General features: G+C 41.1%; 1 protein-coding gene across 1 annotated transcript in view; it reads right to left on the reverse strand.

The window, feature by feature from the left end:
* Positions 1 to 26,827, reverse strand: part of ate1 (arginyltransferase 1) — a 78,626-nt gene that overhangs the window by 45,547 nt on the left and 6,252 nt on the right. The window contains 4 exon segments of the mRNA XM_079688997.1: positions 2,620 to 2,801; positions 12,107 to 12,139; positions 21,578 to 21,706; positions 24,595 to 24,800. Coding sequence (XP_079545123.1) covers positions 2,620 to 2,801; positions 12,107 to 12,139; positions 21,578 to 21,706; positions 24,595 to 24,800 — 550 coding nt within the window.

Genomic DNA, 26,827 nt, shown 5'->3' on the forward strand with positions numbered 1-26,827 from the left:
CAGATGCAGACACATTAGAAGAAATCAGTTACGTTACCAACGAGCTAGCAAGCCAGCCAGGGACAAGGGAGGCTGGCAATCAATTATATTTTGAAGAGAAATTGACTCTCAAGCCGGCTCTCTCACAAACTCCAGCTCTGTGCGCAAGCAGACCGCAGCACACGCTCTCTCTCTCTCGCTCAACCTCATTCCACCTCTCCACCCTGTGTGCGCTCCTCAAGTTTGCCTGCGTGCTTGCCCAAGTTGGCACAGAGTTACAAATGTGCCACAAAACCAACCAATGGATATAGCATAATAAGACCATCTACAGCCTTATGGCAACCTAAAACCCCTCTGTTTCCGTAACAACAATTCACGAACGCCTCCCTCACCCCCCCGTTGACAAATCAGATTTCCCGCGAAAAGAAAGTTTCGGGGTGGGCCCGCCCTGGTAAATCAAATGCCTGCCAAGCAACTTCGCACAGCCTCAGGGTCTGGGGGGGTCCGAAAACCATTCAGTATCTGGTGTGACCACCATTTGCCTCACGCAGTGCAACACATCTCCTTCGCATAGAGTTGATCAGGTTGTTGATTGTGGCCTGTGGAATGTTGGTCCACTCCTCTTCAATGGCTGTGCGAAGTTGCTGGATATTGGCAGGAACTGGAACACGCTGTCGTATACGCCGATCCAGAGCATCCCAAACATGCTCAATGGGTGACACGTTAGGGTTAGGGTTTAACCCTAGGGTTTTCGGACCCCCCCAGACCCCCCCAATAAAGCAAAACTGCACGTTTCAGAGTGGCCTTTTCTTGTGGCTAGCCTAAGGCACACCTGTGCAATAATCGTGCTGTCTAATCAGCATCTTGATATGCCACACCTGTGAGGTGGGATGGATTATCTCGGCAAAGGAGAAGTGCTCACTATCACAGATTTTTTCAGATTTGTGAACAATATTTGAGAGAAATGGTTATTTTGTGTATATAGAAAATGTTTTAGATCTTTGAGCTCATCTCATGAAAAATGCGAGCAAAAACAAAAGTGTTGCATTTATATTTTTGTTCAGTGTATCTACATGACTTTGTTTAAATGCTGTTATTTTAAAGGAGTGCACTTGTCCACGGTTGAACAGCTCCGGTTCCAATCCAGTTGGGCTAGCTGCTGAGAATAAACAGCATCTAATGTAATGAATGTTTGTACACGTTTCATGGAGGTGTGTGCGCACATGCATTCTGAACAGTACGTTTTGGTCAGAGTCGGCCAGGCCCAGCAGACGAGGGAGGGTCCAGACCTGATCAAAGGCCCGGGGCTCTGGTGTCTGTAAACAGGCGGGAGGATTTTAGTCCCGCTGGCTCCCTTCTCAAAGGCCTCCTCCTCTGTGTTACTCTTGGACTCAGACTCTTGGAATAATAAAGAGATGTGGAGCCGTGTGCTTATGATGACCAGGGTGTTCCCTCTATGTGAGCAGAGAGTCTGTCCGAACTGCTGGGCTGACTTTATACAAACAAATGACCGCTCACAACTCGCACACGGCAACTTTAAAAGCCGAGATCACCCAGTCTCCCACATCTGTGCAGAGATATTTAAAAAAGCCTTTCTCACATTATTGGGTTACATTTTACAGGAAACGCCAGATATGTGCACCTGTAGCGTAGAGTACGTGTGTGTTCTCTTATTTCATCTTGGCAGGCGGAACTGTTGTCAGCCACAAACGGAGCAGTGCCTCGGCCAATCATGTGTGAAGAAAGAGGTACTTTTGTCCAACCTACGGTATTATGGCACTTATAGTATACAGTTCTAAGGAGAGATAGAGATTTGGGAGGAGACCCAAAGATCAAGAGTCAGGGAGAGACCAGGTTAAGGGGAGGGCAAATATGAGGGGATGAGAAGGGAGGAGGAATGAAGGAGAACAAAGAAGGGAATGCATAGCAAAGAAAGCAGAGACATTCCTCTCCTCAAGTGAGCTACATCAAATCATTACACTAATCATTTTACAACTAATGTGGGGATGTCCTGATTATGTTGTGTTTAATATGCTCTATATCTGATTAGATATTTTGTTCAATAGCCGATAATCAGAAAATATGACAGTATCCTCTTTGTGCCAGTGAGCAACAACAATATTGTCCTGACATGCCATTGGAACCTGTACTATATGAACACTTTCAAAACTATAGAAAACTAACGATGAGTGTCTAAATGCTGCATTCATGAGCTGTTGGATAAATAGAAAAAAATGTGTTCTTGACAGGAGAAATTCTCATGAACGATCCTTTCAAGTCGCAACAAGTACACATTTTGACTTGGTGGATGAAAGTAGATGGGATGATTGAGATAGACTTTACAAATTCAAGTATTGCATTTTTTTGCTCGCATGTCATTTATAATAGTGGATAGGTTGCAGTTGGTGCTTGCTGTCAACATCAATTTACAAAAATCTGCAAAAAAGTGATGGGCAATATTTTAAAAGCTTTAGGGAATGTACTGGTGCAGCAGCACGTTTGGGACATAATCATTTCTATGAAGCTTCAAACTGTTCCAGCACGCTTGGATAGCATGGTAACAAAACTCAAACTGACTAAAGTTGGAAGCTTCTTAACTTGGGAAATGTGTCTGAGATCTGAGGAGCATGTGAAACCAACCTGAGAGCAGAGTAGGAGCCCAGAGACAGTGAGGCAAAGTCTGGGTGGTAGTACAGGTAGACAGAGGACACACAGGTAGGCAGGATATCGATCACCCCCACCGCCACGATGCGATCGTCCAGCCAGTACTGCTGATGGAAGGAGCCGTAGCCCTCCTCGGGCCCATCTGGAGAATGTTCCGCCTGAGCAGAGGCAACGAGAGGAAAAACACAAGAGGGAACGTGGTCATTGGTCAAAACCATAGTAAAACTCTTGTGTGCCATATAGTTTGTATGTCAAATATATAAATCACAGTGGAATGAGAATGTGGTATTTAATGGGACTGTTTTTACACACACACACACACACACACACACACACACACACACACACACACACACACACACACACACACACACACACACACACACACACACACACACACACACACACACACACACACACACACACACACACACACACACACACACACACACACACACACACACACACACACACACACACACACACACACACACACACACACACACACACACACACACACACTACCTGTATGGCAGTGTATCATAATCCAGGCTTTTCCCTGCCAGGCCTCACACATTATGTGTGGGGGTGTACAGTAGCCTCACGTTCAGCCTGCTAATGGCTCCCAAATGTGGAGTGAGAGCAGGAGCAGGGTGGAGTTGGAGTGGGGGGGTGCTGGCCATAGAAACACACCAGGAGAGGACTTTTTAATAAAAGACCCTGCATGAGCAAAATCCATTTTACCAGGCGGCGGTTGAGTGTTGCCAAGCTTTCTCCTATATGTCTGTGTCTGCTCTCTCCATGTGGCATGACAGAATGTGGGTGTAGGTGTCCACCCGCATGCTCGAGTCTACCACCATTAATAAAAGCGTTAAGTGTTTGACACACGTTGCGTTTTCTCATCTCAAATCCACACGCTGGGTTTTTCAATCGAGTCACTTTACTGCTGTTATCACAGAGGCTTAAGACGAGAGGCTTGGGGTTAGGGTTAAAAGTCAAAGTAAGCCAGGGTATTGCTTTGTGTGGAGTGTGTGTGTTTGTGTGTGTGTGTGTCTTTCTTCAGTGATATAGTAACAAGATCCTTCTCCTTTACCAGCATTCATCTGGACTCAGTTAAGTAGTGCAGACGCTGCTAGTCATCACAACACAGAGAGCTAGCACGCTAATCCATCGCGCCACTGGGCCTTAACTCTGACCAAATTAAACCTGGCCAAATAAAAACAATACACACACACACACACACACACACACACACACACACACACACACACACACACACACACACACACCAAAGGGATAAGCTTCACCCACAGGGAGACTCTTTGCCACATTCCTCTTTAGTACCATGTAAGGTTTTTAAAAAACACTACAAGGAGTTTTTGCCTGGTTATGAAACAGTCTGAATTTAATAGTGATGCTTCTATATGTCCATCAGCAAGCACATTTTCTAAAGTTATTCTTAATGCCTATCACTGGGTCCAATTCCCAGCAAAGGATTTATGGCAGAAAGGAGAGTCTATGTTTACATTCTTGCATGAAAAGTTTGTCAGCGTGTAGGACGTGTGGCAGTTAATAAGAAGTACTTTTTAAATGATATTGCGGTTATGGCAGATGCTGGAGGAAATTTAGCAAAGAAAAAAAAAAGAAAACATTTGAAAGAGCAAGAAGGAGCATGGGGCGAGTCAACTTTGATTGGTCATTCAACCAATCACCACCAATGTGGGATTTGAAAATATTAAAAACTGTTCGATAATTGTTCCTTTTCCTCCTTGAGTGGTATGTATTATGTCTATTGTATTTATAAAATACATTTAAAAGAAAGCTAGCTGATTCATTGGCTAAGTTTGGTTTTTTTTTTTAAATGAAAAAGTAAAACGAATGTATCTTTTTCCACTTGCTTCCAAACAAAATGCTACTTTACAACACAAGGCAGGGGTGTTCATGGGAAATGCAGTCTTCAATCCGGCAAACAAAACCACATTGGCCATTAACATCTAGTAGCTTTGAGCAGAGCTGTTAGTAAAAAATATATAATGATATCTGGCCCCATGAACACTCAATTCTGATTACCTGTCAGACACAATATATACCAGTCCATTACTTCTGTGTATGGGAAGTTGAGTGGGAGGGGATGATTACATTGTCTAAATGCTGATCCACATCAGAGGAGATATGATATATTATAAGATAAAGATGATGTGAATTGAGGCAAAAAAAAATCAAAGTTAGTAAGAGGACAGCTAGGGGTGTTGAAGGGTGACAGGCATCACATCTGGAGCAAGCACTGCACTCTATTAGGCTGTGTGTGTGCGTGTGTGCGTGCGTGCGTGTGTGTGTATTGAGGGAACTGTCTGTCTGTTAAAGCAGACAGCCTGTTATTTCTTGGCACCGGTTCCCCTAGAAACACTGGAGGCTTTGTCAGAGGCCCCTCTGTCAGTTTAGAAGTTGTAAGTAAAAGGGAAAGAGCGTGAGGGGATCAGAGTGAAAGAGGGAGATATTTTCACTTTAACCCACCTCCAGTATACATGCTTGGGCACAGTTATATAAATGTAAATGCCTGTGTGCGATATAAGTAACGTCTGTCTGGGTTTGCTTGTTTGTTCCCCCGTTCAAGGCCGATTCTGCCTGACTGACCTGTGCGTCAACTCAGACGACAGCTTAATGGTTGTGTCCTTGCCACTGTGACAACAATCTAAACATTCTCTGGAACACTTTAAACCACCTCAGAGCTTCCCCTGCAGCCCCAAATCGCTCTCATATGGCCTCAAATACAGGGCGGTGTGGGCAGGGTGCACGTCTGGACATAGTGGGGAGGTGGTGTACTGCATGTTTGGTTTCCAACATTTAAAATCTTCAGAATCTGTAACCTAGTATGCAATACTGAAACTTTTCTTGGACTGTTCAAAGTAGATAGAATGTGTTGATTTACTTATTTTAGCAAATTCTACCTCAATATTGCTATTAAGGTGAGTTCAGGCAAATGCCAAGTGATTTTTTTTGTATGCCGTTATATTCAATGCAAAGATGTGAGTAGACACAAATGTCCTCAGGGCCACATGAAAAGATACAAATACGAGTTAAAAAGCTTCAACTTCAGATAAAAAAAATGTGTGACCAAAGCGGTTGTTTAAAAATGGTTTTCCAAGAGCAGATTGGAGAAAGACTTGGCTTGTGCTAAGAAGATGTGGCAGATATTAGTTGAAGAATAGATTTTTGAATATGGCTTTGGGTTTATTCCATCTCCTCACAACAATAGTCATAAGGTATTTGGTATGAGACTGGTTTCATTTACAATGACTTACTTGTTTTCAGGAAATGTTGCTCGCTGTATTGATCCTCATGTGTTTTTATTTATCATATTTATTTGTACTTTTTCTTGTATTATTATTTCCACCAGGCTCAACCATGTGGGGAGAATTAGTTTGTGTGTGTGTGTGTATCTGTCTGCAGCTCAACTCGCATCCAATTGGACACATCATTCTAATATTTTATGTGCATATTGGGTGAATCATCCATTTTGAAAATCCTATTTTATTGAGTGTTTTATACAATTATTAACTGCTGACTTCTCACTCCTTTTAACCGGCCAATCGGGCTGCAAGAGATCAAAAATTGCTTCAGAAGCAAAAGGACTTTCCAAAAACATCAACTAGGCTAAAAACAAACCTTATCTAGTTTGTTGAGGGCCACATTTTGTCATTTGTCCATACTTGCTTTGTTGTGACTAACTAACAAATATATATATATCAGTAGAAAATAAGGGTTTACAGTGTTACTTGTTTTTTCAGCATAAAAACAACTTTGTGCAGCATCAAGGTTGTTAGTGCTACAGTACAGAAGCAAAGACGCTCCAGTGATTCTGGCACTGACTTACAACAGATGTTGAACTCACATATTTCAAAGTCTCTCCTTCTTTCACTCACAAATGTCATGCACTCACAACAGCAAATGAACACAGGACCCGGTATGAAAGGCTGCAGGTGTAGCATATGAGCAACACTATCATATGCATGTCAGAATGCACATATATGCACATTTGTTTTAGCACTTAAGTCCCTGACAGAGCTGTCCTGTTGTTTAACTAGAGCTACAGCTGGTTGACTTTTCTGTTTTCAGCTTACAGCTGACCCAGCTAGCAGGGAACATTCTCACAACTTTGGCTAATGTTACCTACAGGTTCTGATAATGTTTTAAATAAAACGTTTTACTCTGATGTTCAAAGAATCTTTTGGGGATGTTTATCATTTTAAATAATGTTCCTATAAGGTTTAAGATTAACTAAGACATAACGTTTTAACTGCAACATTCAGAGGATGTTTTGGTGATGTTATTGAGGACTGAGATGACAGAAAGATTTATATAAAACGTTCCTTTAATGTGATATGTTAACAAAAGGTGGAACGTTGTTGCGGTAACACATTACAGATGTTCTTTATAAAACATTACCTCAATGTTACATGATAACAAAAGAGGAACATTTTCAAAGCAACATTCAGAAAATGTGTTCAGGATGTTATTGAGGCCTGAGATGACAGAACGTTTTTTTATAAGTTTTCAGGAGGTTATTATTTTTTTATAAAACGTTCCTGTGATGTGAAATATTAACATGGTCATCGTCAGATTTATTTGTAGAGCGCTTTAAAAAACAAACCAGGTTTGTGCCAAAGTGCTTTACAACAAACAGAATTGAGCAGAAGTTGTCATAAAACACAAGTTGTTGCATTTGTTTGAAAAGGATGCTTTAAAAAATCTGATGTCAACACATTTTCGTTCTAAAAAAAACTAAAAAGCACGTAATTCAGTTGGAGCATTTGCATAATGGCCGTATGAGCGCATTGAGACAATGAATAGGACTTATAAAAACAAATAAATGTATTCTCTCTCTCTCTCTCTCTCTCGCTCTCTCGCTCTCTCGCTCTTGCTCTCTCGCTCTCGCTCTCTCGCTCTCTCTCTCAACAGTTTGTTGCGTGCCGCTCTAGCTTTTTGCCAGCAGATTTCTTTGACAACTTTGCCTACTTTTGCCACACTCATTTTTGTGTCTCTCCCAGGAGGAATCCAAGGCCTTCCACACTCCCAAGACCAGCCATGCCTCTCCACCCTGGAACAACTGTTTCCCACTGCCGCCATAACCAACCTCCACTCCCAGCTCCCCTTCTCTAATAAACAAATGTTACGCTCACCAGCTGATTCCGAGTCTAATTCTGGGTCCCCTCCAGTACATGTGACACCAACAGTGACTTGTACTAGCTGCTAGTACTGTACTAGACTTCTGATAAATCATAAAGCACGTTATCCTACTCTAAAATAATAACATTCTGGCAACATAAAAACATCTAACTTGCAGCTGAAAACATTCTGGGAACAACAAAAACACTTGCAGCTGAAAACACGTTAACCTGTTAAGCCCTGAGCCTGTTTTTCAGGTCTCAGGCTCGAAAATGACATTCCCAGAACAAATGACTATATCTTCACTTCTAAAAAGGGGTAAATTAATCATCTTTTTTCTCAAAGCAATGATACACCTGTGAGTTGGATGTAGAAAAGTCAGAATCAATATAGAATTTTTTTATTTTAAAGTAAATTCAGATTGAACATAGTAAAAAAATAGTACTGTCCGTCCAAAAGAAATACATTAATTATAGTGAAAACCACCCTTGAATGAAGGGACAGTAGACTAAAAGCTTTAGGAATCCAAACTATAACATATAAGTACCCTGTATCAAGATTGATGCAAAACAAGTGAAATTTGACCTTTTTAGAGAGATTTAGGGGGGAAAAAAAACTTCTGGGGTCATTTGGGTGCATTTTCCATATCTCTGGAACCCATCGGTCGATTTTGATGATTGACACCTCCTTTTAACCGTTAGAGCCAATAGAATCGAGGGGAAGTTCCTAAAATCCATCTAAACATTAGAACATTACCCATTTGTGAATAGAGTGATGCGCAGCCAGAATGCCAAAAACCGGAAGCTGTCATACACTCTCGTAGCTATCATAGCAGCTATACATGAAAACCCAGTTTTTTCCATAAATATGATTATGGATTATCAGTAATCATTTCAAAGTGACACAGACACATTGGATTAACCTATGGATTAACCTTCAGCAGCGTTTTCATCATTGTAATGCCATTGAACACAACTTTTGATCAGAACAACAGCAAAGGTAAGACTATTTGCAGTTTTTGCTCCGTAAAGCTACGTGGTGTGATGTCTGGGTTTGCTTCCCCTGCCGTTTTGATCGCACAGTGATGATACTAATACTTTTAGAATCTGTGGAATCTCAGCTTTAAATCTGATATTGTGTTTGTGCAGATCCGATAAGTGATAAAGTATTTCTACCGTAAGTTCTGCGCTAAGTGTGTTAGCATTTTTTACACTCAGGGCTCATTTAGACGCTTCTTGTGAGACTTATTTTGTTTCGGTAAAAATGGTTCGTATCGTCAGTTAGTTGAGTTTCTTCCCGTTAAGTGGGTATGACGCATTAATAGGTTTTTAAATGTTAAGAAGCCCTGAGACACAGTTTCGTGAAGAAAAAAAAACCTGCAGTGCCCCACAGGTTAAGAATAGTAGGGCATAATGTTCGAACAATGTTATCAAAAACATTTGAAGGTCATCACAAAACATTTTAAGAATGTTTTTAGAGAACGTTATCCTACCTTTCAGAAGAACATTCTGGGAACCAAAATAAAACTTCCAGCTGAAAACATTCCTAGAACAATGAATGGTAACATTCTCAGAATGTTTTTAGAACCAAACATTTCTAGCTTGGGAGGCATGTACAGTGTGTTCACAATTATGGTATGTCAGCTGGTTCTCTCCCTGGTGATGTATATCTCTATTTCTTTACATCATTCTCCCCATCTCAGGGAAAGAAAGATACACCAAGTCACAGAAGGACAGAGGGAGAAAAAACTGAGAGCAGTGGCCATAAAAAAGGTAGTGACTAATTGGCCAACAGCCCTGTTAATGAGTGTTTGCCCCTTGGTTAGGCACATTAGGAGGCTGTAAAGAAAAATAAATAGAAACAGAATGAGAGCACGATCCCCCACACAGCCTATAAAAGCAAAAGTTTGTCCAGCACATGCCACTGAGGCCTCACTAAGGCAGGGACAGACACCTGCATGACTGCTGCTCATCATGTTTGCATGTATACAAGCCACTGTTTATCAGAATGCACAAATGTGTTTACATGTGTGGATTAAAACAATTAGGGCTGTTAATTACCTCAGTTGCAACATGAAATCTCTTAATTGTATGGGAAATTAAACATAGCAACATACAAACAAGTCAGACAACATGCATGCTAATTAGCTGAAGTTGGATTTGTAATTATGCCGTTTGCATACATTTGTATAAATGGAGGATTACATGTGAGCTGAACCACACAGTATAAAGGTCCATGTGCTGAGTGTGTGAGTGTATTTTAATAGCGTTCTGATTGGAGACAGATGAGGCCGACACGCAGAGGTAGCGCAGAAAGCCACACATAATCACTCTGAAAAGAAGAGTGTTTGGAGAGAGACAGGAGAAGACAGAGAGGAAGATCAGAGAAAGGAATAAAAACACTTCGGATGAGAGGATGCCAAACTAATGAAGAAGAGGAAGGGACGGCGAAGGAAGATATGTGAGGCAGTGTGCCACAGTGATTGTGTGTGTGTGTGTGTGTGGTGTGTGTGTGTGTGTGTGTGTGTGTGTGTGTGTGTGTGTGTGTGTGTGTGTGTGTGTGTGTGTGTGTGTGTGTGTGTGTGTGTGTGTGTGTGTGTGTGTGTGTGTGTGTGTGTGTGTGTGTGTGCAGAAGTGTGTAATTCAGAGTGCCAGGCCGCCAGCCTTGACGAGGTGATAAAAGCTTGTTTCCTATAAACACTAATGATGTTCATTAGTGGAGACCTGAGGGGGCCCACAGGGCAACACCGAGTGACTGTTATTGTGTGTCTGTGTGTCAGTCAGTTTGTGTGTGCTCCTCGCCCTCAGTCCTATTAAAGTGGCTGGTATAAGTGCCCATCCTGGGTCTAATTAAGGGTGACCCAACAGGTCCTATGATGTTTCTGAAGGCTGCAGCTCAAAAAAGGCATGCTAAGAAGGGATTTACTTCGATCAATCCTTATTCTGTCGATCTGTAGCTTGAATGGCCATTGATCTAAAAATATATAGCAACGTCTGTGCCTGTCAAATTTACATGCACTGTTTTTTTTATGTCTAGCACAGCGGCAGAGCTTGTCTCTCTCCAATACATTTGCTTGAGTTAGAGATTGAGAAAATCCTATAACCCAAATGGAGTTATAGTTATTTCAATAGAGATACTACATTTTATAAAGAGAAAAGTACAATGGATGACAGGTGCAGGCGCTACAACTGCCCAAAACAAAAGGAAAATGTCAATCATAATATAAAAGCACAAATGTGCCAAAACACATGCATCCTTTCTAAACTCTCTTAGGAAACAGGAACCAACTTGATGAAACGCGCAGCGTTTAATAAAGAAAATTACTTTTATTGCCTTATTTAAACAATGTTATCAAATTATTCCTTCCGATAGTATTGCAGATTTGGTAGCTAGCTAACTTAGCAAATCTCCTGATGGAAGTGTTTTGGGCTAGTGTAACACATTTAGCCACCGTAGAAGTAAAGGAAATGGTAGTGTTTTCTGTTAATTACAATAATTTTGAATAAATAAAATAACACTCTAGTATACTGCTATGTGTTCAGTGAGGCCTTGCTGCTTCCACATCCAACTCAGCGATCATAGAGAATACCATAGCTTAACACTGAATCCTTTTCCAAATTCCATCAATATCCATCATATTTTAAGCATCTAAAAAAAAGCATCCAATCAGCCAATGGATTTCATTCAAGATTGTATAAATGCACCAGGAGACAATAGACATTTCCCATGATGCCTAAACAATAACTTGTTTTTGTAACCATCTGTTAGGTCCCTAATTGAAGTCCACAAAGCTGCCTCATCAAACGGTTATCTGCAACACATAATATGAAGAGCAGTAGTGTGTCCCATTCTGTGAATGCCAGAGGAAAGTCTCTGGTGCTCACAACGCAATCTGGACACCACATTTTTCTATTTTCTTCCTCAAACACCTCCTTTCTCTTGGACAGGACTAAATTAAAACCCCTCTGATATGAAACAAAAACCTCTTCCTGAATCCCTTAACCCCCCTTCAATCCAGCTGGAGGGCTCTTGAAGAGCGAGAGCAAAGGTGGTCGGGTAGGTATGTGCTGGAGGAGAGGAACTAAGTGAACCTTCGTGTCCTTTGAGCGTGTCTGATGGAGAACTGAATACTGAAAGTGGACATTTTTCCAAACATTATCATCATCACCATGACAGTAATTTCACCGGGAGGACATTTTGGGTGTTGTTAAATCATTACAGGTAACACATATGGATGAAGGGAGACATTTTAAAGGTGGTTTTATTAAACTGTCAACAAGCCAAAGGAAATACATACCTCTAGTGGTGAATCACAGAGAAATCTCCGGAACTGTGGAGGGAGGCAGGGGTGGGGGGGGGGGGGGGGGAACAGAGAGAAAAACAGTTAGTATTCTGGGTCACCAACTCTTTTGAAAAAGCAGAAATGAAAACCATACATGTCTCCCTGGTTCGCCTATATAGTTTAGTATATAGTCTCCCTCTTTTCTCCTAACCGAGGTGTCACATATCATATGCAGCCCCCCCCCCCCCTCATTCACAAAGGGACATGAAAAGGAAAATTGTATTTACACAAATGAAAACATTTAGCCTATCAAGGGAAACTCACAGTCCGGGGAGGTCATAGTGAAAACTTAAATAATCAGGGCTGCCGTCAAAATAGCATTCCCCAGAACACACTTTAAAATGTGCATGAGATATCAATTACTTGGGGGACTTTAGAAACTTTAAATCTTTCTTCCATTCTCTCTACTATTTCCTCCTCCTTTTTTACCGCCAAGGTTAAGAGCAGTGTGTTTACAGACAAGCAGTACTGCAAGACAAACGAGCATACCTCCATGTTTAGGGCCAAAATCGACGCATAATGAGAACCAGCTCGGCCACAGTGGAGCAGTGACGGATAGCTTTTGGTTTATTCGCTCTATCTCGCCCTCATGCACCGCAACACAGTTTCAAGTTCATATTTCATAGGAAAAATGTTTCACAACTGTGTCTTTCATTTGCAGGAGATGTTCAACCTTTTTGTTCCTCTCTCTGGTGAGCAGGACAGGAGTCTAGAATAGCAAGTATCATAAACGTAGGATGGGAGAGGTTTCAGAATAACTAAATAAACAAGAGGGTATGAGTTATGTTAAGGGCTGGTACTGATTTTAGGTTATCAAAAAGTCACGGGACAGGAGGCATTTAGCCACACACAGAATACACAGTATGTAGATGCACATAATGTGGAACAAATTTCAAAACCACAAGTTCCACTCAGAAACGTTTTTAGCTGTACGCCGTTAGCAACATATGCTAATTAGCATAATAAGCAGATTGTCGAACAGATTTCAGTGTAAACCACTTGAGCTGGAAGACCCACCAACTGTCTCCTGGTCATCTACAACGTAGAAACACAATGCTTACGAGCATTCAACCGCATCAACCAGATGTTTCGACTGACAGATGTTCGGTTGTCTAACAAGCGTCTCTGCCCTTCATGACCTAAGACTATTCCCTCACATAGGTCTTGGTCAATAAATGGATTCATCATAATTCTGTACACACAGCCGCTCTGTACAGCCCAATACTGGGACAGAAAATATGTCTCCCATTCTTATCAAAACTAATAAGTTAAACGAGTAACTGGAAAACCCACAACCACCTTTTCTTTTGTTTGTTTCTATGAAGACAGTAGTAAAGCTAGTAATAGCACAGCCTGCTGAAAGCCGGGTTCATTGGGGTGGGACAGTCATAGCTTAAGTGCAACTCAAAGTCCTGCCAGTATCCTGCACTCATCCAAAAAAAGAGTGTGGTTCTCTGTGTGCCTGCCACAGCTGACGTGTGTGCTGATGACACCAACGCGGTGTTCTCTAACACGGGGGACATTTGGCAGAGCAGGGCTAACAAATGATGAACTGTCATCTGTCATTTCTATTTTACCTCTGCCTGAAGCAAACTGTTTTGCTCCCTTCAAACTCGCCCACTTGAGTTGGATTCTTGTCATAAAAATGACTAAATTCACAAATTATTAGTGAAGCACCAGTCAGGAAAATAAGTAAATCTATTAGACATGAGGCTCGAGAAGGAAGACAGCTAGTGTACAGAACTGAACAAACACATAACTGAAAAATGCACTTCTTGCTGAGAGCTGTTGTTGTGAGCTATAAAAGACTCACAAACTGTGCACCCTGCAGAGCTGAATACTTCAGCAAGATGCAACGCACAGTTCTGCTTTTACCAGACTAAACCTCACACCGGAGAGGAGGGGGGATAGACAGAATGGCTCAAATACAACAATATGTAATAAAATGTAATTTGTACTTTACATTCTGCTGCTCTAGGCCATAAGGGCCATGTGCACTTGCAAAGTATTCACTTGAAATTACTGCAACCCCCATTGAGCCAAGAGAACTTTAAGTAGCAGTAAATGGCAACTCTACAAATGCTACTTAATAACATGGTAATAGTGGAGTCATATTTTAATATGAAATAGGGACAAGTAAAGGAAAACATGCAATTACCAAAGTAATAACCGGGTAAAATCGTCCTATTTATGATTTACGTAATTTCGGTAATATAAGCCCAATATCAGGAAAGCCAAAATATGCAAATATATTCCTAATTTGGGTTTCCAATGTTTATTTACTCTTTGGATTTTTAATGTATAAGTGTGCCCTAATAGTAACCTTTTATATTGTGAAAACGTCAACCTATTTTTGCCTCATTATTATCAGATTATTACCCCAATAATGTATGTACCATATGCACAATATTAAACCAGTTTTTTGATAGCAAGTTACCAAATTGTGACCAAAATACACTCTTACTAAATAGTATTAATTTTTGCTGTCATTAAAATAGTTTTGTATTATTACCCTTTATTTTTGGCATCCAAATAATTCTGTTGAATACATTTCACTCTTATAACAACCAGATAAATCCATACTTAACACCAGGCTACTCCCTTGTTATTAATCTTGTAAATCATTGTTGTACTTAAATATTTACCTTGTTATTATCAAACTACTACTATTTCAATGTTATAAACGAGCTCAAATGTAAAGAGCTAACATTATTTTATTTAAATGAATTCTAATTCTATACTGCTAAACAGCATTTTCTACACATTTAAATTACAATTGCATTCGTTTTAGATACCACTTCCAAGTGCAATCAACGAGGAATATGCAAACCTAAAAAACTAAATTAGCTTTCAATTAGCCAACCAATTTAAGAATGGTTACTGTACATTGGATTGGCTTAAAATGAAGAAACCTACAAACAGATATTAGAAGGGTATTTTGTATTGTTTTATTAGCTAAGGTGCAGTCAGAACAGGTGGGTCTTCAGTCTGTAACTGATGATGATGTGGGACTTTCTGCTGTACTGACTTTCAATGTTCAATGTGGAAAGACTGTAGAAACTACATCTGTTCTGTTGATAATGATCTTTCTCGTGCAAAACAATGCTTATCATGTTCCCCACCTGTGTGTCCAAGCCAGTAAAGAAGTGTACTTTTCCTCTCCTAACTTGACTACTGCATTGCCAATTGAACAAATGACCAACAGCAAAGACTCCCAATTTGCGCAATATTGCCTAAGGGCACAAATGAAACTTTAGTTTGGTTTGAACCTTACAAATAAAACTAGATGGTTTACGAAATAACAGCTGCAGTTATTACATGACATCATTTATAGAGGCCATGCTACGACACTGGCTGATGTGTGAATCTCCAATTGACCTTGTATTAAAATGTTATTCGATTAGCCAATGGAAAGTGAGAACTCTTTCACATTAGAGCCCGTTAATGAATGCAAATGCATTCTTGGATGTGGGGAATCAAACCAAGGAGCCGAGGAGCAGCTTTCCACTGCTGTGTAAAGTTAATTGGCTGGGTGAGGCCGCTCTCCTGGAGCCTGGCAGGACTGACTCCTCTCTAGCCACTGACACTCAGACCACCAGGCTGACACGGACACGTAAACAATCAAAAAGCCAAAAGTAATTAACACACACAGACCGGGCAGGAGATAGTCAGTCTAATGTGTAAGCGCAGTCACTCGGGCATGAAGGCAGCAAGGGTACAAACATGTGAATACAATCCCAGCTTCCTCTCTGTATCTCTAGTACAACAACACACATGCCAGTAAACAGAGCCGTGTCCATGTTGCCCTCTGGAACGTTCTCATGTGCAACACATGGAGTCCATCACTTCCTCTCTAACTCTCCCTTTCCTATAGTAAACACTCATCTGTGTACCATTAGAAGGGCAAGCAGCCGTTTTGAAAGCACGCACGCACACACACACACACACGAGCTATCGCGTCTTCCATCACACACATACAGTTACATTAGACACACACATCTGCTTAAGACTAATTGCTACTTAGACCTCTAGTCATTGTGCTCCTTACTCGCTCAATTTGCTGTACTTATTTTAGCAACATTTTACTGTTACTGTATGAACTCTTCACTTTAAAAAAAAAAGTCTTTCTCTGTCCTAGCCAAACATTTGCTGACTAGATAATGGTTTAGTTAAACGTGCAGCAGAGAAGCTCCAGGAACCTAGCTGCAAATCACAGATTAATAGACAAAATGCTATGTGCTCTGATATAAGACATCTTTTGTATTGTACATATTTATGTTGCAATTAGTTTATGAACCAATCTGAGCCAAAAGCTATTTTCTTCATTCCTTTTTTCAAGTTAATTTGTTGCCATTTAGCAGATTTTTCCATATACTTTTTTTTTCTTTTCGCATTTCTTGGTTAAGGTCCTGGCCTTCAAGAAGAGTAAATACAGATTTAACAGGATTTGTTTTCTTCAAAATGAATGCCACATGTGCAGGAACTCAGAGTCACGGCTCAGCAAAACAGTTAAGACCAGTAAGTGTGAGTGTGCGCGTGTGTGTGTGTGCGTGCGTGCGTGCGTGCGTTGCGGTGCGTGCGTGTGTGTGTGTGCACGTGTTATGTCTAAATAATTGTGCTGCAACTCTGTCAGGAAAACCATGATTGGATGTGGAAGAAATAATGTCTGGCTCCTTTCAGTCATGGTACTGACAGGAAATGCTTACATCCTTAAACAAACAAAGCCATTCCCCTCTAGACATTGTACTATCTAATAGTAGTACGATTTTGGCAGGGTAATTGAACTTGCACACACGCGCGCGCACACACACACACACCACACACACACACACGCGCACACACACACACACAATCTCTGCTATCGCCTGGCTCTGAGCAGGATGGCGGTATTCCACACTCTGCCCCTAGGTAATACTTTAATGGATTAATAAATACCTCACAGATCCTAAATGACTCAACTTCTCGGTAGCAGCAGCAGCATAGAATGGCATGGCACCAACATGTGCCATCACCACATCAACAATGTGTTTCTCATTTCTTTATAGGGCTACAGGACAATAGGGGAGCTCTGAGCTTCTGGGAAAACAACTGAGAGATAACCAGAAGCTTGACGTGGAACAAAATAAAAATCAGGTAGTGTTTAGTACTGTGGGCTCAGGAGAGGTTGTCACAGTGAGTCCAACTTAGGGAAGTTGCCTATAATGAAGTTAGATTAACTTAAATTGGAACAATTAGAGATGACTACAAACAAATAAACCTCAGAGGAATGAGACAAATCCAATGAAGGGTAAGCATGGCATCGCCAATTCTGGCATTAATGACACAACAGCAGCCATTATTCAAAGCTGCCAATCCAAGGAGGCTGGAGCGTTGTGGACTCGTCTCTTTGTCTGTCAAAATATAAATAGTGTAAAAAACGTAGAATATTGCTATGTAGCACAGAAAATGTGTGAATGTATAACCCTGTTTACACTTGGCTTTAATATACATCTTGGGCGGTGGGAAGTGGACAGCGCTAATTACATGTTTAAACGACCATTCACACATTTTGTAATTTGATTGCTCAAACCTCTTGCCCATGTGGTTTGGAACGCATTTAACCACTTTTTTTTCATAATTTAAAAGCTGATCCTCCTTATTTTCCTCTTCAGTTGGTTTTCAAATCACTGGTTTTGTCTATGAGGAATTTCGGAAAACCCATTGAGATTTATTATGAGTGCGTAAAACACATTTGACTATTTTGTTTTTGTGGAATATTGCAGGCAATACACCCAGTCTGTTTTGATTTGATTCTTCTTTAATTGCTGCCTTACAACGGTTAAAAACAAAGCGTTTAGTCTTTGTTAAAGAAAATGAAGTATGTGTTTATTGACATATAGCATGGGGTAGTTAGATCCAATCACAGCAGGTCACCCTGTGGAGATGCGTTATATTGCCAGGTGTGAACGGACGTACTGAGAGCTGTCCAATTGTGACCAAATCCCTAAGCTTATCACCAGGCGTCACTATGGCTTATGAATTGTACACACCATCATCTTAATAAAAGCGTCCGAATAAAAAATATTCAAGCATTTGTTATACAATTCCCTATGTTGGGGCTGCCAAGTTGAATTACAATGAAAGGCCTTTAAACGTAATGAACCCAACCGTATTTCACTCTGTGCTTAACACTACATTCAGTCAGTATCCAACCTGGAAAGTCAATCATTAAAAAGAAAAATCTTTATGATCTGGTAAACCCAACAGACAGCCGATTTGTTTACGGAGCCTCACACCTTTGGATTTTTTAATTTATTTTTTAAATTATTCTGCTAGTTCTTGAACCCATCTGATCCCGGTACAGTTATAAACCGGAGCCAAAGCGCACACAAACACACACGTTCCCTTTAATAGAGCTGGTGTTATTATGGCATTAGGAAAGAATCTGCCACGGTCTGCCCAATCCGACAGCTTTTATTATTTATTAATTACCTTACTTTTACAAGCTGGAGAACTCAGTAATTTACGGAGGCCTGCTGGCAGGAGGGTGGAGGAGGAGGTTGTTTTTCCAGCCCTGAGGGACAAAAGGCCCTGTCAGGATAGTGAGATTGTCCAGCACCTCTGCATCCTGACTAGACTTTATTTTCTTCTCTTTTAACATGTAAAAGTGGAGGAATGGAGGTGTTTTATAGTGCAATTAACTGTGCATTAAAATTCATTTTTAAACTATTAATCTATACCTGGTTACTGTCTCCCATTTCCATTCATTACTGGACAATACTTCTCTTTCACTGCAAGCAAACACTGAAGCTTGAACTTGTCTCTCTTTCCTTTGTAGAGTCTCAAGTTACAGCTTTCCCCTTCATGTGCAAAACAAAGTTTTAATCGACAAAATTATTAATCGTGCGACCATGAATGCTAGCAATTCTCCCAAGTGAATGCACACTGCTCATGTAAAGGACTGGGAGAAATAGTTGTTGATAGGCCTTCATCATCAATTAAAATAATTATTTAGCTTCCAAACTATGATTTACTTTCATTATCGATGAATCCATCCATTTTTAAAACAGTTTTCCAATAAGGATATTCATTGTAATGTTGAACATCCTAGAATATATTGAAAAAAAGAGAACAGTCAAAAATATCGAGAACTAATAAAAAAAATCGACAAACAACAAGACAGCAGCACAAGATGCTGAAACAAGCGTGTGCAGCAGTGCCCTACCGTACCAGTAGGTGCAGAATAATAATCATGCAGTACCTCGCTTTCACTACATGCGCTGAGGTCATCACCATGAATGGCCATCTGGTAGCGGGCGTACAGCGCAACCGACTGTTGATAGGACGCTTGCGAACTGAGGGTCCTCAAGTCGACCGGCACTAGCCTCACCTTCAAGCACAGGGTGTGGAGGGAGGATTTATAAAGGTTGACAATCAAATCAAAGGACGGTTAGAAAGAAAAAAGGAAGAGGAGGAAGCATGGGTGCTTTGGAGGAATTGGCAGTGCAGGATTCAAACAATAGAAGCTTTAAACAGTGTTATACAAGTGTCTTGGTATCATAGGGTACACGTCAGTCTCCCAGAAGCTACCACAGCAGGTCTGTTTTCGAGTTGTTTTGGGTATTTATCAGATTGTTCTGCAAAATGAACACACAGAGCGAGAAACAACCGGATTCTAGGAGACTGAAAGTGTGTTTTTGAAGTAATAAAAGGACTTGAGGATGAGGCTAGTGCACCGCCCAGCTTTTGCCACAGACCGCACGGAGATGAGTGGTAATTCAAGGCTCAACACATTGTCTGCGCGTGTGTAAAGTCCGGGGAAGCAGAGAGTCCAACATTGTGTCTCAATGAATCATGTCAGAAAGACATATATACAATCTTTCAGCTCTACAGACTCCTCTCCAGAAGATAAACAAGGTTAAAAACAGACGCTGCACGCACAAAGACAATTAGAATCTCATCATCACTGCATAATCCTCAAGCGCAATTTCAGTTCAGACACAGGGAACTATGGTGATGGTGGAGTGATGGGGGCGAAGACGAGGTAAATGTGTGAAGGTCGAGAGGGTTCAGCTTACAAACTGCCCCCCCCCCCCCCCTTAAACCGAAAACAGCTCAAGACTGAAGACCTGGCTGACTGACCGAGGGCCAACTCAGACACCTGGAGAAACACTGCTCTCAACCATGGCGTATGGAAACATTTCCCCCCCCCTCTCATTCACGCTTCTATATACAGTCATTTTAATACCGACATGTTTATTCAGTTTTTTATGAAATCACAGAGACTTTCTAACTGCCTTTCGGTTTGTTGTTGCAACGTTTTTGCATGAATAGTTCATTTACTACAATCTATGTCCAGTGTCATGGAGTTTGAAGATATATACGGAACATTTATGACGGTTCCTTATGATTCAAACATGTGAAATGGGTTAAATCTTTGACATTTATTTTTAAATGCAAATAATAGCCACTACAAACTTAAAGGGTAACTTTGGTATTGGTTTGGAACTGGTCCAATGTACAGTAGTAATAATAGTCATTATACGTTCAATAAAAGTGCTTGTTCTTGCCACTGACAGCTCAAAGTGTTATTATAAGTGTCTGACCACATTATGGAAAGGATCGTACAACCCTTTTTTTAGTATAGCTAGATCAGGTTTGTTTATTATTGTGTCACTTGACCTGATGCTAGACGATAATGGTGGAAACGTGAGGGAAAGTTAGAGATATGAGTGCCTGTGTTGTCAGAGTTGGGTGTTGGATTATAGAAAAAGTAGCTTAGTGTAACCCTAAATATTTATAATTGTGAGTATTGAGCTGATTTAGATTGTGTGGATGAAGCTTATGAGTTCAGAGCAAGTTTTGGTTGGACAGGATCAAGAAAAACTATTTATTTCTCTGTAAGGTCCTTTCCATAATGTTGTCAGAGAAACAATCTGAGCCTGCACCGGCAAAAATGTAACTCTTTTAGTGGATGTACAGTGACGCTGCCCTTTTGCTGCCATCTCAGTTATTACTCGTCAAATTTCAAACTTGTGTCCAAATTAGTCATATAGACACAAAAACTTGGAAAATATGGTCTAGGTCGAAAAATACTAAAGTTACCCTTTAAGGTATAAACAATGTTTTACTATTTTCGTAAATAATAATGACTAATAATAATTTAAAAAAATTAAAACTATTGCTTTTGTTGCATTCTTTAGAATAAAACAAAAATAAGCACTTAAAATAAGGAAATCACTGAAGAAATTATAAACTTTCGACCATTATATGATGAAAAAAGGAATCTAGGTTAAAATATTCAAAAGAGATTAGACCAAGGTAAAATCCTTTTGATGTCCCTGTAGGTGCCCAAACTTGTAGACCCTGTCCCTCCCTCCCCTCCCTCCCTCCCTCCCTCCCTCTGTACCCCTAGAGCAGGTCGACCTATGCCCCCCACCCTCTGACCTGGCTCTCGGAGGGTTTGTCAGGAGGGTCCTTGTGAATGGCCATCTGGTAGAGTTTGTACACCTGGTAGGAGGCGTCGAAAGAGGCTTTGAACTGCGGGCTAGGGGGATTGGCGCGCACTAGCCTCACCTTCAAAAAGAATACGGGCAGACAAAGGTTAACATCAAAATGGACAAAGTACAGAGAATGACATAAGTGGTGATTCAAATCCTTAACAAAGGGAAGAAATTGTCACAAATCAAAGAAGGAAGAAGAGCGAAAAGAGTGTGAAAGGAGTCTGAAAGGAAAGAGGGACACAAACACACCCTCTTAAATGGGTGACAGGCCTATGAAGATTTTGAACCATCTTACAAATAAGATTTTGTTATTTTCACCAATGGCAGCTGTTGGTAGCCTTAGCAGTAGCTTGAAAACAAGAATAATACAAAGAGGTTGTGTTGTGTCCATCTCCATAGAATAACAGAAGGTGTTCCTCCAAATAACTAAATAACAAGCAATCAAGTCAAAGAAAAATAAGGTAGAGCAGGAATAATCATGAGCCTTTTTTGTTTCCATCTTCTCTTCGTATTATGTATTAAGGGCCATCTCCAGTGCTTCACCGTGACATTATATAAAGAGAAATAGCAATATTTCACGAACATTCACAGCCCCACATTCTATTTGCTGACCATGAGAAAAGTTCAAGAATAAGGGAAACAAATCAGCTTTCATTTGTTGCTCTTGTTCATTGGTCATTGTTCAGTTCAGCTAGATTTCTAGCAGAGCTAGATTGATAAATATCAGCAAATATTATATTATTGTAGACCTACTTGGACATATTGGAAATGCAGCAGAAAAAACTAGATTTGAGATCAATTAAAAACAGTGTCTTCTTCATTATGAAGTGTGTCCACCAGAGAGCACCGACACATTGACATGAAAACTGTCAAATGTCCCCGGCAGGATGTATCTTGGTCACAATGTCCATTATGTGTTATGTGTTATCATAATAATACAAATAGTATATCCGCTGATATATCAATCCAGAATTGTTCTAACTTCCAATTCATCACTATCAGGATCAGCCTCAGAAATCAAGTATTGGACTTTATTGTCTGAAATAAAAAGGGTCTGAATGTTGCTATTGTCACCCAAACTAAAAGAAGATTTCATCTTCTAAATCCCCCGGCCCTTTATAATTAACAATGTCATGGTTGTGAAGCTTTTGTTGGCCACAGAGTATCTGCCATTTGAATCCCCTGGAGGGACAGGATAGAGGGAATTGAACCTGGGGTTTGTTTGAGTTGGACTAAAGTGGGTTTCTCTCATATGACTTGGCATCTATATTCTTTAGTCAAATATAAGCGTTGGGCCTCTTACATAAAGGAACAGTGGTGTAGCTCAACCCTTTTAATTTCAATCTACATTGAGAGATATTTGGATAGGGTTAAAACCCTTTGGTGAAACAACACAGCAGCAGAGAGTAGAGATTATGGAAATTAAAATGTTAGCAATTCCCATAACAGACTTGAAATGTAACACCAACAGCCTGACTGCTTTATAAATAAAGCCACATATTACCAGTGGCTTTTTGTTTTACTTTCATTCAAATTAAAGATCATGGCGCATCAAAGCTTTAACCAATTATATGAACCTGGATCTCAAATACTTTACAGAACATCGTTATAGATAGGTACTATACTAGACATGTAAGCCATATTTTATTAATAAAACCTTTTTTTAATATTAGCACAGTGTGGAGACAGTAGAGAAGACTCTTGGTGCCTGGGGGGCTCTGAATCACGATCTCACACTGACCCCTAGTGGAGACCGCTGGAACCACAGCTGCAGTTAAGGCCAGCCCTGTCACTTCTCTATCACTGTGAAGTATCCATTTGTTATGCATTTAAAATCATTTTAATCTAATACGCTTCCCCAAGCTCATACACGCCAGGTTTTAACCATGGCAAGAGAGAAATTGCTTTAAGCGAGCAGAGGTGAGTCTATGACAACACCAAAGGTGTAAGTGAGGCTGAATCAATCTGTGGACGTGCTGACCCACCCTAAACTGTAGATAACACACTGACCATGCATAAGTACTTTATTCAAACCAACTGTAAATAATCCAAACTATTCCTTTTAATGCTGTAGTGTAAACTTGGATTTTCCTGGTACCGATTATGACTTCCTGAAATCTTTAAACTTTTAGCAACAGTCAACGGTACAGAAGCCCAGGACTAAGAACCAGATTCACTCGACTGCTTATCCTCAAAATGGTCTGTTAGCCACAAAACAGATGCAGCTTAGCTGCATGTAATAAACAGCTAAATGGGTCAAATAGAGACATCTTCCAATTATTAGCCTTGTAAGACGTATAATTATCCTTCCTTTGCAAGGGACGACCGAGTGTTCATGCCCACTTAGTGAAATGGAACAATAATTGCGGGCAAAATAATTAATCCAATAGGAGAGAGCAGACTGGGAGGAGGTCTTGCGGGTGCAGTCTCGGAGGGCGGGGGGGCATGTAGACCAGAGACAGACACTGCCGGGTTCATCACTGCATCTGGCTCACATTTTGGTCAATACCAAGAATGACGTTACTCTACCAACCTCAGCTCGAAGCCTTCGCCAGGGATCTTTCTGCATCGTCATGCCCCCTGCCAAAAGTTCACTTCCATGTCTTCTCACAGCAGGAGCGGGGAGCTGTGGTTTTAATGTCATCAGCAGGGAAACGTAACCCAGTTTGTGTGGTGTGTGTCTGTCATTTGGTTGAATTAGATCTAGAAAGAGGTGGTTTTTCCACTCCGCTCTGGCCAGCTATCCTCTCCACACACATAAACACATGGTGAAGTCACTGGAGCAGGGGGAGAGGGCTCTATGAAACCCAAGGTCAAGATAACTGAATCCAAACATTTTGGATCGAGAGAGCTCAGCTAAAACTGTTTCTAAATGAAAAGATGGAATCATCACAAAAGGCTAATGCTTATTCTAAGTCACATTAAAAAGAAAGAAAGCACCCACTCTAGATTTCTGCTTACCTCGAGGCAATGAGAAGAGTTGTCAGGCAGTGACTCATTGATGAAATCTTCCAGGGGTTTGGTCTGGGCCGCAGTGGGGGGGGGAGGAGAAACAATGGAGGGGACTCCATCAGCGTTTTGTCTAATCTGGTCTTTCTGAAGACGTCGCTCCTTTCTCAAGTCTTTGGCCTTCCGGCATGGCGGCCGGGCGGGGTCAGCTCCGATTCCTGCACCCCAGGAGAAAAGAGTAAAGAAAAAGGGGAGAAATGTCAAAGCTTTCCAAAAATGCTTGCTAGGTTGGGTGTTACAAAAACAGTTTTCTTTTTAATGCAAAAGACGTGGCCTTCGACGCACTTCAAGGTTAGCATATAGAATAAGGGGGAGTAATAACTAATAATTGAATCGCTCCAAACTTCAGTTGGAAAGGTGGTAACTTCGGGCCGCTGCTATTGATGTGTCTCGAGTTTGACTTTGAGTGTCAGACCATGTTTCCGATGGATTTCTCCTGGCCCCTGTAGGCTGCCATGTTTACTTTGGTGCACCCCCTGCCTGAGAGGCCAGTCTCAACAGAAAGGCTGATGGAAGTCAATTTCTTGTTTCCCTGCCCCACTAGTCTCTACATTACATCATTGCTTAGGAAACTATAAAACAATATGACCTGTTAGCCCAAAGGATTAGCAGCTCTCTGTCCCCCCCTTCATCCTTCTTCTTCTTCTGCTCCTTCTCCACCACCACAGCCTCCTCCTGGGCTCCTTCCAAGCCCCCTCCAGCTCTCCGGGCATCCCATGTCAACAGTTTACACGCCCACATCCTGTTTGGAGCAATAAGGAAACGAGAGCCATTTCCTGCTTGTCTTATTGCCAGCCGCCGCCATCAGCTCACTTACTAACTTTCCCCGGTGTCGACGTAACAAAAGGAAGGGGTGGGGGGGGGGGGCTGGGTCCTGACAAGGGGAGAGGGAAACTCTGTGACTGACCACAGTCAAAGCACACCATAACAGGAAGGATATGCAGATTCTGCTGGTTTATTTCCAGCAGGGTTTTCCCTAATCTGTTGCAAGCCCGTTGGCAGGTCTCAAATGACTTCCCGCCAGGCAGAAACATCCTTTTTTAAATAAAATAAAAAGGAGGAAACCATGGGCTATCTTCTAATTTCCAGAACCGTTTAATATTCTTGGATAACGTAACTAAATCATAATCCAGCTGGGACTTTGCTGTTTTTCAACCTAGACCCAGTTTTCCATGTGTTTGTGTAAAACACACTAATGGGCATAACAGCTTTTGAAAAAGTGTTTGAGCGAGGGCACTCCAGGCACAACACAGGATACAATGTAAAACTCTGAGCACAAACATACATATACAGATGTACAGGACTGTCTCAGAAAATTAGAATATTGTGATAAAGTTCTTTATTTTCTGTAATGCAATTAAAAAAACAAAAATGTCATACATTCTGGATTCATTACAAATCAACTGAAATATTGCAAGCCTTTTATTATTTTAATATTGCTGATTATGGCATACAGCTTAAGAAAACTCAAATATCTTATCTCTAAATATTAGAATATCATGAAAAAGTATACTAGTAGGGTGTTCAACGAATCACTTGAATCGTCTAATTAACTCGAAACACCTGCAAGGGTTTCCTGAGCCTTGAAAAACACTCAGCTTGGTTCAGTAAACTAAATCAGAAGTATGGGGAAGACTGCTGATCTGACTGCTGTCCAGAGGACCGTCATTGACACCCTCCATCAGGAGGGTAAGACACAAAAAGAAATTTCTCAAAGAGCAAGCTGTTCACAGAGTGCAGTTTCAAAGCACATCCACAAAAAGTCTGTTGGAAGGGGGAAATGTGGCAGGAAACGCTGCACAACCAAGAGAGATGACCGCAGCCTTAACAGCATTGTGAAGAAGAGTCGCTTCCAGAATTTGGGGGAGCTTCAAAGACAGTGGACTGAAGCTGGAGTCCAGGTATCAAAAGTCACTGTTCACAGACGTGTCCGGGAAATGGGCTACAATAGCCGTATTCCCATGGTCAAGCCACTTCTGAACTCAAGACAACGGAAGAGGCGTCTGACTTGGGCTAAGGAAAAGAAGCACTGGACAGTTGCACAGTGGTCCAAAGTCCTCTTTTCAGACGAAAGCAAGTTTTGTATTTCATTTGGAAGTCAAGGCGCCAGAGTCTGGAGAAAGGCTGGAGAGGAGCAAAATCCAAGTTGCTTGAAATCCAGTGTGAAGTTCCCACAGTCAGCGAT

Source organism: Notothenia rossii, assembly GCF_949606895.1.
Source record: "Notothenia rossii genome assembly, chromosome: 6".
Taxonomy (NCBI): domain Eukaryota; kingdom Metazoa; phylum Chordata; class Actinopteri; order Perciformes; family Nototheniidae; genus Notothenia; species Notothenia rossii.